This window comes from Passer montanus, unplaced genomic scaffold (genome assembly GCF_014805655.1).
Source record: "Passer montanus isolate IOZ18808 unplaced genomic scaffold, ASM1480565v1 scaffold31, whole genome shotgun sequence".
Lineage (NCBI taxonomy): Eukaryota > Metazoa > Chordata > Aves > Passeriformes > Passeridae > Passer > Passer montanus.
In genome coordinates, this window is record NW_024367819.1 from 2505467 (window position 1) to 2518439 (window position 12973).

At 35.3% G+C, this 12973-nt stretch overlaps 1 protein-coding gene across 5 annotated transcripts in view; it reads left to right on the top strand.

Annotated features, from left to right (window-relative positions):
- The window catches only part of CDH10 (cadherin 10), a 94871-nt gene that overhangs the window by 33692 nt on the left and 48206 nt on the right, over window positions 1-12973 (top strand). For 3 of the 5 annotated variants that reach the window (XM_039714815.1, XM_039714813.1, XM_039714814.1), the window contains one exon: window positions 4100-4477. In XM_039714815.1, the coding sequence (XP_039570749.1) occupies window positions 4247-4477 (231 nt within the window). In that variant the 5' untranslated portion in view covers window positions 4100-4246. Of the gene's footprint in view, window positions 1-1788; window positions 1854-4097; window positions 4478-12973 lie in introns of those variants that run through there. The other 2 variants (XM_039714817.1, XM_039714818.1) reach the window with 2 other exon arrangements.

Genomic DNA, 12973 nt, shown 5'->3' on the forward strand with positions numbered 1-12973 from the left:
TGAAGGCTGGAGGAACTGTGATAGAAGGTCTACAGACTATGGTGGTAGCTCTCTACCAGTGGCTGGTCCAAAACTTTGGAGAAGACCGAAAGTAAGAAAAGTTTCTCAATGTGGCTGTATATAAGAATGGCACTGTTGGCATCAGCTCTGCAGAGCAAGAACAAAACAAGAACAAAACATGCTCTGCTTGCCTCCAGTATAATAAAATTAAATATTATTCTCCTTATGAGATTCCAACACAGTTTAATCTAATTTTCAGAAAGCATCTTTGTTCCAAAGATTTCTTTGTTTTGTACAAACATAGCAAAAAGGATTGAAAGACAAGATTAGATATGCAAATGGCTCCCATGTGAAAGAGAAATTGAGAAAATAGGACCAGCATTGCATAAATATCTTTCCTTAAACAAGCTTTTTGAAATGTCACATAATTAAAACTCAGTTCAAGTTTGACCAAGGTCAACTACAGAACAAAATTCTTAAATGGTAGGTATCCCAAGTAAATTTTTTGTTGTTCAAATTTGCTCCTCACAAGAGAAATTTACTAAAATTTCTTTTTTAGAAAAAATTAAAGTTTTTTGATCTGTATTAAATTTTCTATTTTAAATTTCATTCTGCTGAATTCCGAAAGTAACTATATATGAATGCCAAAAAACAGACAAAAGGAAGGCATAATTTAATATAGAAATAAAATCCCTGGTGTAAAAGTTCCATCTCCTGAAGTAAGTGGACCTTCGACATATGCATCAGTTGAAAGCATTCACGGCCCATCTTATAGAGATGTTAAATCTTACAAGTTTTAAAATGGCATGAAGTATGTTTTCGTATTGGAGGGAGGGGTTGCATGAATGAGAAGCTATATATAGTGTTTTTCAGATTTTGTAGGAGTTGAAAATCACCTGAATACATTTTGAGCAGCATTAAAACATGGAAAATACTGCCTAATGGTTTCAAAACTGTTACCTGAAAGTTAATGGTGATTTAACAGCTTCAGTGATGATTGATCCATGTTTTGCATACTAGAAATTGTTCCAAGAAAACTCATTATAAATAATACAAATCCACAAACCTGTATAAACAAGAACACAGTTGGGAACAATGTTCTTCTGTAGTAATTTTAATGTAATTTAAAAGGATATAACACAAAAATATGGGCGTTACACAGGAGGATATTACACAAAAGTTGGACATATCTGATAGAACTAAAAATTATTTTTTTCCTTTGTATCTTTTCTATTGTGACAAAAATTCAAGAAGTTATCTAGAAAAAGAGGTAGAGATAGATTTGATGAGAAAGATTGGTCAAACAGTTTAAAATTACTTAAAACTATTTTAAACTCTTTAAATTATTTTAAAAATAAATACTTTAAGCCAGCAAAGCTATTTTAACTCTTCTGAGTTCTCAAACCCTCCCCTAAGATATTTTTTTTGTCAAAAGTTTGACAGTTATCCAACTTGATTTCCAGGGAACTAAAAAGAAAAAAACACAACCACACAAACAACAAACAATGAAGAAAACCACAGAAAAATCCCAAACACCAAAAAAGCAAAATGAAAAATGTTTCTTCCTCCATTCACTCTTCCAGCACAGAATCCAGATAAGCAATCTAATACAGAACTCAGATTTCTGTTTACTTTCTGTAGTTATGGATTAAAAGATTTCCTTCATCTGATTGTGTTCAAATTTTACCTTTATATAATGCTTTTTATTAGTTTAGTCTGTTCTTTCTTTTTTGCTAGCTCATTTTAAAAGGTAAATATTATTACTTTAGAGTAGACTACTATCAAACTCATCCCATTTAAAGCAGGAAACTGAACTCCAACAGGACTCTCAAAGGAGAGAAAAGTCCTTGCTGGTATGTACATCCATTAAGCAGCTGTGCTTGCCAAGTACATTAGCTACTTTTGTGAGTTTAACAAATTTCATCTGAGCTTTCATTCTGCTGACCTAATTTAACAAGAAGGAAATTCAATAACAACCCCTAATATTGAAGCATTATTTCCCAAGAGGCATTTAACAACACTTCTACATCAAATAATAATGTGTGGATAATGGAATACATATACTGAGGGCAACAAGAAAGTGAAAAAGTGAAAAAAAGAAAGGAAACACTCTCTCCCATACACATACACACAAAAAAAGAGAGAGTGAGAGAAGAAAGTTCTGCATATCCTTTTCACGAAAACGCAATAGTTTTGAAAATTTTAGGGAAATAATTGTCAAAATTTTAGGGAAATTGAGAGAGAGAATTTCAACTTTGACTTTCTTATGGTCTTTGAGAAGACATATTTCTCGTTATCGTAGAATAAATCTTTGCCTTCTTCTCTCACTCATTATACCTTTGTCTTAAAAGAAAGTATGAGTTGTGATAAATAATTTCCAAGGTAGACGGCCACATCTCCAGTTTGTACATGCTAATATAATTCAGCATATGTAGCATATTCATCATTAGTAGCTTATATTAGAACAGATTGTTCTGTCTATTAATCAGAGTTCACAAATGAGGTAAATGTCAAAATTTTAGGAGAAAGGGAAAAGGGGTAAATGAAATTATATATAACTTGGTGTTTGTTTAGACCAATGAAAATGGGTGTCTGTGAGTTACTGAGAACAGGGGCCAACATCCTTAATGTGGATGCATCAAAGCAGTGGCTTTGAGAAGTTTTTTTGACTTCCAAATACTTGGAGAGTGGGGAAAATGTTCTCCTGAGTGAATATAACTTGAAGACAATAACGGGTTCCTGAAAAGTATCTGTTCAGGTATTAACATGCCTGCCCACAGACACACAGTTTTTAAACTTTGTCACTATATTTCATAGTGTACCCACTTCAAAAATCCTGACATTTTATTACAAGCTCTTTTAATCAACACAGGCTTCCTGGGACAGTTACTTAAGTAACATATCAATATCAAATTGAAATACAGGAAGATTTTCTGAATTTTTTACATAGCTCTTCTTTGAAAAATAAAATATTTAAGATTATAGTGAAATATACTGTAAAGTTATTGAAAGAAGAACACATTACTTACCTATTAAAATCAGAAAAGATGAGAAAAAAATACCCAAGCTTATTATTACTTGAGTTTTTTGCCACATCTGGTAGAATATTCTAGGAAGTGCAACAAACACCATTGTTTTTTATGGGTATGCTAGGAAAAATAGCAAAACCATCCTGATTAAAGTTTGCAGAAGCTACACGCTATTAAGATGACAAATCAAAGGTTTTTATTATTTACTGGAGGAAACAATTACCATATGATCTCACTAACAAAAAATGTTATTCTTTAAATGCTTGTATAGAAGTAAGGAGGACTTGACTGAATTTCTCTTGCTGAAATAACATCTCATGGTTCTGTTAGATGAAGAAAGAAATCAAATAAAGCAAAGTGAAAAAAACAAAAGTGGGGACAAAAAAGGGGTGATTTGGGAGAGGCTTGCTCTCTCTCTGTAATATAATTTCCCACAACGAGATTAAATTCAGTATTTCAGGATACTTGGAAAACAGGCTAACATAAAAATGTTTCCTATATTTTAAGTCTAAGCTTGCATCACTCCATATTGCAAGACCATCTCAAGAAGGTTTTCTGTTTAAAAGTTTGCTTTGTATCATGTTGTAGTTCTTCTGATGCATATGATATTTCCTTTTACCATTTAAAATACCCTGGAGAACTGGTGTTTTACCATTTGTAATTTTCTAAAACTACTTTGTGTTAGAGTTTCATGTCTCTTGATACTAAGATTAATAAAACACTGAAATTCTTGTAAATGAAATTGGGTGGAAAACATTTGAAGCAAAGGCATCAGTATTTAATGTGTAAGTTTCAGCAATATTTATCCACCAGTCTAAATAAAGAACACTCTCAGAAGTTTCTAAATTGATTTTTTTTTAAATGGCACTATTACATTTTTTAAGGAAGTATTCTTACAGCAGCTACTTGATAGATTCAGTGTTCCTCCTATATGGATAACCTTTATATTTCTGACCAGATTGCTTTCTATGTCATCATGTTTTTTATATGAAGGTGATATAGCAGTGATGTTGGACAGTAAGGAGTGAATGCATTTCAACTTACATTGTCTCTTCTGTGTTTATTTTCAGGATTTAGTTACTGTATACAGTTCAGAGATGAGCTGCTGGAAACTGCTTGGCAGAATCAGAAACTAGATACATAAAAAACAAGCCAAGAAAAACAAAACTTTACGCTCCACTGCCGACCGGCTTGAAGAGCATCAGCAGTGGAGAACTATGACAATACAGCAAGTCCTATTACTTCTGCTGCTCTGGATGTGGCTGCCACATCCTTGCCATACAGAAATGCTCTTCAGAAGGACTCCTGATCTCAGACCCAAAAGCTTTGGAGGACGTGCTTTAGGGAATGATGGGAAAGCAATGCACCGCCAGAAGCGAGGCTGGATGTGGAATCAGTTTTTTCTTTTAGAGGAATACACAGGATCTGACTATCAGTATGTAGGCAAGGTAGGTTTCTCATAAGGTTTTCGGTATAATTTTCAAGTGTTCTTTCTTTCTACAGTCCTGCATTCTGTGTTTTAATCTAATTTGTAAGAAGCAGATTTCCAGTATGTTTCTCCTACTAGAATCACTAAGTGTTGCTAGTTAGAGCTACTGAGAAATACTTGAAAGAAACAAATGAAAATATTTTTGACAGACTTGTTTGTTTAAGAACATCATACCTTCCAGCAGCCCACTCAGTATGTCTTCATTGTCAAAGCATAATATTGTATAAATCATTATAAAATAATTTTCCAGCTTTGTCTGTGAATATTTCATGTTTTATACAAGATATTGCATTCTTTTTCTATGCTCATCTTTGAGGAGTGCAACCTATTTTGAAGAAAATAATATTCTTCCTCTTTACCTCTTCCTGAAAATCAATTAACTGCAGGGAGTAAAGTTTATTTGCAAACCATGTGATAGAAATCACGTGGTTAGGAAGTAAACTGCAGCCGAAGACAGCAGACTGGTACATGTGACTGTGTAGCTTACTAGAGGTCTACATAAATTACACTGGAGGTGTCCTTTAAATAATTTTCTGTTGATGTTTAGGTTTTCCCAAGGAATTTATCAAAAATATATATAATGCATAATGCCACAATAACATTTAAACAGGTACCAGATGTTAATTCAAAGTAATTTTCTTAAAAATGAAATATAGTGTCAGCAGTAATGGGTACAACTTAGCACCAATGTTGGTTCTAAACAAAGAAATTCAATTTTCTATAAAGCATATTTTCAGTATTTACGTGGTTTTGAACTTGCAAAATACCACAGTGAAATACTGACTGAAAATCATTGAGTCACAGAGAAGCTAAGATTGTAAGGCATGTTTGGAAATCAGCTAGTCCAAACCCCATGCTCAAAGCAGGGCAAGCTTGATTTTCCTCATGTCTGTGTCCTGTCAGATTTTAAATAGCTCCAAAGATAGAGACTCCACAATCTCACTGGTCAAACTATTCAAGTGTTTGACCATCCAGTCAGTAAATTAGTTGTTCCTATATTTAAAGGGACTGAGCACCACTGAAAAGAAACTGGACCTGTCTCCCTCACTTCTTCCCAACAAGTATTTATATACATTAAGAGTTGTTCCTATATTTAAAGGGAATTTCTTGTATATCACATTGTGCCTTTTGTCTCTTGTCATGTCACTGAGCACCACTGAAAAGAAACTGGACCTGTCTCCCTCACTTCTTCCCAACAAGTATTTATATACATTAATAAGGTCTGTGCTGAGCCTTCTTTTTGGCAGGCTGAGCAGTCTCAGCTCTCTCAGCATCTCCTCATATGAAAAATGCCCTAAATCCCTACTCAGCTCTCTGGCTATTTCCTGGAGTCCCTTCCAGTAGTTCTGTACCTCTCTTCACATGGGCAGCCCAGACCTTGACACAAGAGGACAGATGTATCTCACTGAGGCAGAGGAGAGAGGAATGATCATCCCTTGATCTCCAGGTGATCTCTTCCAAATGGAGCCCAGGGTGCTGATGCCCTTTGCTGCACGTTTCTGGCTCCTGGTCAGCTTGTTGCTCAAAAGGACCCCAAGGTCACTCTGCAAAACTGCTATCCAGCCAGCTGGGCCCCAGCCTGTATTGGTGTACGGGAGCATTATGTTATAAAACGTTTCTTGGAGGAATTAAGGACACTGGAGGATTTGTGACAGGAAATGCTTATTAAAACTTTTGAAATTTAAACACTAAGGAAAAATTTAGGAGTGCAGGCTTATGGATGAGTAAGCCATTTTTTATTTGTTGCCTTGAGTCTGCAATATTAGCATTTAAATAATGCAGCTATTTCCAAAGCATATTGAGAGTCTTGTAAATAGTTCCTATATTTATTTCATCCAGTTCTCAACTGTAAAGTGATGACTCCCAAGTGTTTTAAAGCAAGTAGGTCAGGTCCTCAGTCGAGGTCAGGTTGATAGGTTATGAAAATTGACCTTGCCCACAAAGTAAGAAGGGTCACTATATCAAAACTTTATTATTGTGTTGAAAGTATATTGCTTACAACAGTTCTAGGAAATAAATAGCTTTCCAGGGCACCCAGAACTTCATATTTAAGGACCTTCAGAAGCATGCTGATTACTTTTTTCCTATTGTATTATTTTTGAATATTTATGATTTCAAATAATGAAGAGGGAGTGGTGTTACTTAAAATTTTTCTTCCAATCATAAATAATTGAAGGAAAACTCATTAGAGAGGAAAGGGTTAACATTTTTTAGATTAACTCACCTGCATTAGAAAATCTGTTCATAAACATTGAACTGCTTTGGCTGTGAGAAAATAAGTGCAAAAATGTAGTGGTAAGTAAAGATAAGTAAGATGATGGATTAAGAGTACAGCACTGAGAAGAAACTTGATGAGCTGTTAAGACAGCGCTTTCATCTAGTTTTTTCTGCTTAGAATAAAAGAGTTGTTAATTTGCAAAAGCAAATTTAAAATTAAACAGTATATAAAATTTTCCAGTAGTAATTTTGTGACAAGTTTGGGAAAAGGATAGAAAACACATATAAAATGAAGAGTATCATAGCATGGTATTTGTTCAGGGAGAGTTTTACACAAAGGAAGCTAATGAAAAGAAATATAATTATATGTGGAATAAAAAAATGATTGTTACATTAATAATGTTTTATTCTGATAGTCCAAAATCTCAAATGATTAGGTAAATAAAGAATTAGTGATAAAATTTTTCTGTACGAATTTTATAGTACCTATCTCCTTTCTCTTGTTTTTGCACTTACCTTTCCAACAACCATCTCAGTTCTATACTCAAAACATTTCTGGATGTTTCCCTTTATCTGATTTTATCCAGAGACAAAATTATTTTGATAGGTGGGTGGCATGAAATGCCACTTCCTTGTTAATTTCTCTGCAGTGTGTTTGGAAATTTTGGGAGATAATAAGAGAACTGAATGATTCACGGCCCAGGATAATGAGAGAATTTTTGTGCAGTACCAGTGGACAAATCAGCAGAACTTCCAAAGCTGATTCATCTGGGTTTATGGTTTACATCTTTTGCTTTCTGATCTCAGGACTGATATATTTTTTCTTGTTTCGTAACCTCCATGTAAATATCTATCAGGGAAACTTAATAACTGGCAAATATGAAACAAGTGTCTACAATTCACAATGCAATTTATGCACTCATTTATTAACTGTTTGGGTCATCTTGAGAATGTTCAACTACAATAATACGATGGAAATGGGGTTCACTGAATTAATGAGATACATAATCTCATAACAACTGAAGCATGCCTTCTTTAATCTATGTGAAATGGTGGCAGAGTGCATATTAGCTGGTTATTGCCTGGGTTTTCCCAGGTTTCTTTAGATCAGTATTTATTATTATCACAAGAAAAAGGATGGTCATCCTTTTCTTCGTGTAATACAGAGCATCCTTAGAACAGAAATCAAAATTATGTAAGTGATTTTTGTACATGCAGAACCTCAAATAATGGTTCCAGCTGGATTTCTACTAAAGGCTGAAGTCACAAAGAGGAACCATGTGGAAAACCAAACCTCTCCCTCTCTCTCTTACTCTCTCTCTCTCTCTCTCTCTCTATGTGTGTATATATATATATATATATATATATATATATAAAATACAGTTTGTCTTTGAGGTATCTTTACAAAAGATAGAAGAAAATCTGAAGAAATTTAGAAGAAATTTCCTACTAGAAGAAAATCTGAGCAACAGTGGTCCTCCCAGTTTCAGCTAAACAATATAGGAATATTCTAAAAGAAGTGTAAGCCTCATGTCAGAAAACCACTTCATTAATATTATGGAAAGTTGGGTCATACTTTTTATTTCTTTTCTTAGTATACAGTTTCAAGGCCCATTTTCTGTTTTTCAAATTAAGTGCTGAAATTATAAAATATTATGCATTTTCAGACCTGTTCTGAAAAACTTCAATTTACTTTAAGTATGTCCAGAAAAAAAATGCTTTTAAAACAAAATTTTGTTTTCTAGTAGTTGTCACCTAAAGGAAGCACTACTGTGTACCAACAATATCATAGTACAGAGTCATTAAAAATAAATTTTCAAATAATTATTTATCCATATTAAAGTTCATTTCCCCTCTTATTATCTCAACAGATCTTGTCAGTTGTTTATTTTTGCAGATATTTTCCCAACTTAGCTTTCTGAGATAGATACTGACTTTTTCTAGCAATTTCCATTACAGTAGTTTTATTGCATAAATGATCAACTGACAAATATTTCAGCACTTTGAGAGACTGAACACTGTGTTACACTTAGTATAATGCCTTTTAGTATCTCAAGGGATAATTAATCATATATTTGCACATAAATGTGTATAACATTTGTGTGTGTCATATTAGAACTGTTACCAGAAAGGATTATCCTGGCAGTATTCACTTTCCTGTGGTTGTAAGTGTAGTCATTCTCTTTGATGGTGTAAAGAGCAGAACATATCAACCTCACTTAGTTCCTTTCACTTTGAGAATCCCAACCCAGACGTGATTCTGAGGGAAAGTCTTAGCAAGCTGTGTGAGCATGACACGTTTTCAAGGGCAGCAGTTACAGTTTCAGCAACTGTTGGTGCTGTGGATGATGTACCACATAGCACTCAGAAAGACATAAGGCAGTGACGCCTCAGATGTTGTTTGTATTTTTCTTTCTCATGAAGCAGCTCCCAAAAGTACTGGTTTGAAGAGGGTGGCACAAAATAGCATGTTTTGATTTCAAAGGATTCATCATCAGGTGTGACACATATAATGAAGTGATGTTATTGTAGTGGTAAGGTGAAGACTTACCAAACCCTTTTAAAAATCTCTGCATTTTTGTTTCTGAAGATGTTTCTATCATAGTTCTTTTTATTTTGAAGACCTTTGGTGCTATGAGAGACTGAAGAGTAGGGTTTTGAATTAGCAAGTGCTAATGTGCAGGCTTAATATTTGGTGTGGAGATCTGACTGAGATATAAAATGCCTTTTCCTTCCAGTGAAGGTAATCAGCTCTGTGGCACTGAAGTTCTGTAGAGGCTGAATTTTCAGCTAGAGCAGATTCTCATGACAGAGATCAATAAAAAAGAATGGAAAGGGATGGAAGATATTCTGCAAACTGAATAAATGAATAGTGATCTGTCAAGGTGAAAGAGGGCAGCTAGTCCTTTAACAGTTTCCATGTGAGGTGGTTTTGGTATAATTCTACTGGAAGCAAAGTCCAAGTTATTCACAGCTGTGTATCTTCAAAAACCTTATCTTATTGAGGATACTGCAGTGTGATGAAATTGACATTTGAGACACAAGAACATTTAGAAATTTATTTATTTCTCAGCAAGACTTAAAATATTGAATGTGTAGAGGGTTATTTAAGGCACCAGTTCATTTCAAGCATATGAAAGATTGCTTTTGGGGGTACACGTGTGGCCTCCTAGAAATTTAAGAACAGGTCAACAGTGTCAGAGTGTAATATTGTTTTCCTATAACATCAGAGACATTAAATGCTTCCTGTAGGATTGTCCTGAAGGCTGATTGATTCTCAGTGAGTCTGGGAAAGGTTCATTCTCATAGTCTGTTGAGTCTCAGCTTAGTGGAAGTTTATGACTTAAAATGCTTAGATTCATCACTTACTCTAAATTGTTAAGTGTGCAGAGGGTTGATATTTTCTGTTTGCAAAAGGATTATTCCTTTGGAAACCTCAGTGTATGCTGGAGGTTCCGATTTCTTGCTTCAGGAAACAGCAGCAGAAGGTGCTGGTGGCAAAAAGCTAACCAGGCTGAATACTTAGGTTTTATTCTCATAAATAATGAATTGTTTGTTAGGTACTGTCCTGGATGACACAGAATACAATTTGCAACTGTTGAAGAATGCAAAGGCTTTGTAGTGTCCACAAGTCTTTTAGTGATGACCAAAATGGCCACAGTTGTGTGCTTGAATTTGAAGCCAGATATATTTTTTCAAAGACTGTGGCTTCACAGCCTTGGACAGATGTCTGTGTGTATAGGTTTCTTTAAAGTGTTGTCTGCTCAGAAGAGAAGTTAAGTCACTTGAGTAGGGCATACTGAGGGCATATTTAACCCAGCTGCTTAAGGGGATGATTTCCAGTATCCAAATTATCTGACACTTTAAATGATAGGACCTAAGTGAACACTTCCAGTTGCCTCTTGAGACTTTCCTTTCTTTTGCACCACTGAGTTTTTTAAGTTAGTGGGTCATGATGTCCCCCTGGCCAGAATGACCTTTTTACCCAATCAGAGCTGATTCACCACAGTTGCTGCTTTGGCTTTCCTTGTAATCCATAAATTCTGTATTCTTTGTGTCCAATATCAGTGATATGTTCTTCTCCTTCAGTTTTCTTTAACCTCGTCCTGCATCTGAGGTAACACCTGGAAAATAGTACAACCTTTATCTTATCCCCAGTTCCTGCTATGAGGTCTTCTCTTACAGTCCAGGTGCTGGGTATGCATCGAAGGATGTTTGGGTGGACCTAGGTGTTCGTTGGTGGTCACAGATGCCATCTGTCCCATAACTTGGGGTGATCTTTCTTTGATCAGTGGTATGTGTGCAAGCAGTTGCTTGTACAAGCAGTTGCTTCCTTACACAGTTTCCCATAGGAAGAATTTTTGCCTGGATGTGTTAACCAGGATGAGCTAACCAGACTTCACCTCTGTGAGGCCTGGGGTTCACTCCATTCTGTTTCTCCATTCTGTTCTTATCTCATGGCAAATTCCTTCTGTGGGCTGAGCAGTGTTCAACACAGGTAACTGTGCTCTTCAACTCCTTGCAATTTCAAAAAGAGAAGCAAGGCAAAATACATGGAAAAAGAACAGTAAGACACTAAATTGCTTAGGTACACATATCTGTATCTCAGGTAGACACATGTAAATGTGCTTATATTCAACAGCTTGAAGTTAAAAACTAAGCGCAGTAGAGGACCTGTTTCACTTCCATGAGTAGTTTAGGCATACTTTGCAGTTTTAAAGGTCATGATAACTGAAGGAGTTACAGTCAAAGAAATGGGATATAATTTCTAAAATTATATTTGCTCAGCTTTCAAGCAAATACTAATTTTATAATCTGTTCTTATATCTCTTTGGCCTCTATAGGACCTTAAGCATTTTACTTACCAAGTTTAATACTTTTAATGGTCTTTAATTGGAATCTGCAATAGATCTTTACAAAAACAAGGTGGTTTTATTTTTTTCCACCCCTAAGGAAAACAAACTAAAACTGAATGTAGGACATGCAAACTGGAGGAAGATACTAAGGAAATTTTATGTTCTACTGAAAAAAGTTATGAATCAATTGAAAATTAAATGAACTTAATTGTTCTTCCTGATCAAAATGACCCTATGACCCTTTGCAGGCATTTTAAAGCTTTCTCTTTCAAGCACATCTTTTGCATACTAAAACTGGTATGTCGAACTTTTGAGGTAAAGAACTAAGAGGTATTTCTTGTTTGCTGTCATATGTCAGGAGGAGTGTTTTGCTGCTCCCTGAGGGGCTCAGCCATGCCTTGCTCTGGAGTTGCTGCAGCCGCTGGCACCGCCTGGAGCCTGGCAGGGCAGCCCTGGCACAGCTCCAGCCCAGCACAGGGAACGCCTGTCAGAGCCCCCAGTGCTGCCGCTGCCACTGCCCAGGCACCTGCTCTATATATGATAACATGCTTATCCCATGTATATTAAAACAGCTTTTTATTATTTCCTTGTCCATGTGTCAATAGTTCTCAGTATTGCAGAATTACATGCTATGTTCATACTTAATCTGCTATGAGTGCTTCACAAATACCACTTTCAAAAAAGTGTGGGTGTTTCACTTCATGTGTCTCCAAGTCCATCCATCTAATTGCTTGCAAGTGCTTTACCCTTATGCAAATACTTTGCAAGTCTACTCATAAAAGAATGAAAATATGAGTAGGGACAAGTAGCTAAATATTTTTTCCTCCTCTTCTGTCAAGTAAATGGAAGCTGCTTGTCTAATGTTATTGATTGCTTCGAGATAGCATGATAAATGAAAAACACTGGGAATGTATGAATCACACAACCACAGAATCTCCTGAGCTGGAAGGGATCCACAAGGATTGAGTTCAACTCCTGGCCCTGCACAGAACCCCAAGAATCACAGAATCACACCATGTGCTTGAGTGCATTGTCCAATCTTTCTTGAATTCTGGCAGGCTAGCTTTACCTAAATAATTTAATGAAAATTATCTGGTTTTGATGGAAGAATGAATAATATTATTTGACTTCTCCATTTTTCTTTTTTACATTGATACTTGAGTCCAAGCCATTTATCAATCTGATGAGAGCTGGTAAATGAGTCTGAGGAGTCAATACGGTTCTGATAGACATGGAGGCAGGTTTCCTGAAACTCCTTTTCTCAATATCTGAGAAAACTATTTTTAAATTGTAGATTTTAATATTTATTTTAGTAATCCCAGTAGCAGTATTCTGCAATTTTGAAAATAATTTATAAAATAGATAATTCTCATCTGTGTAAG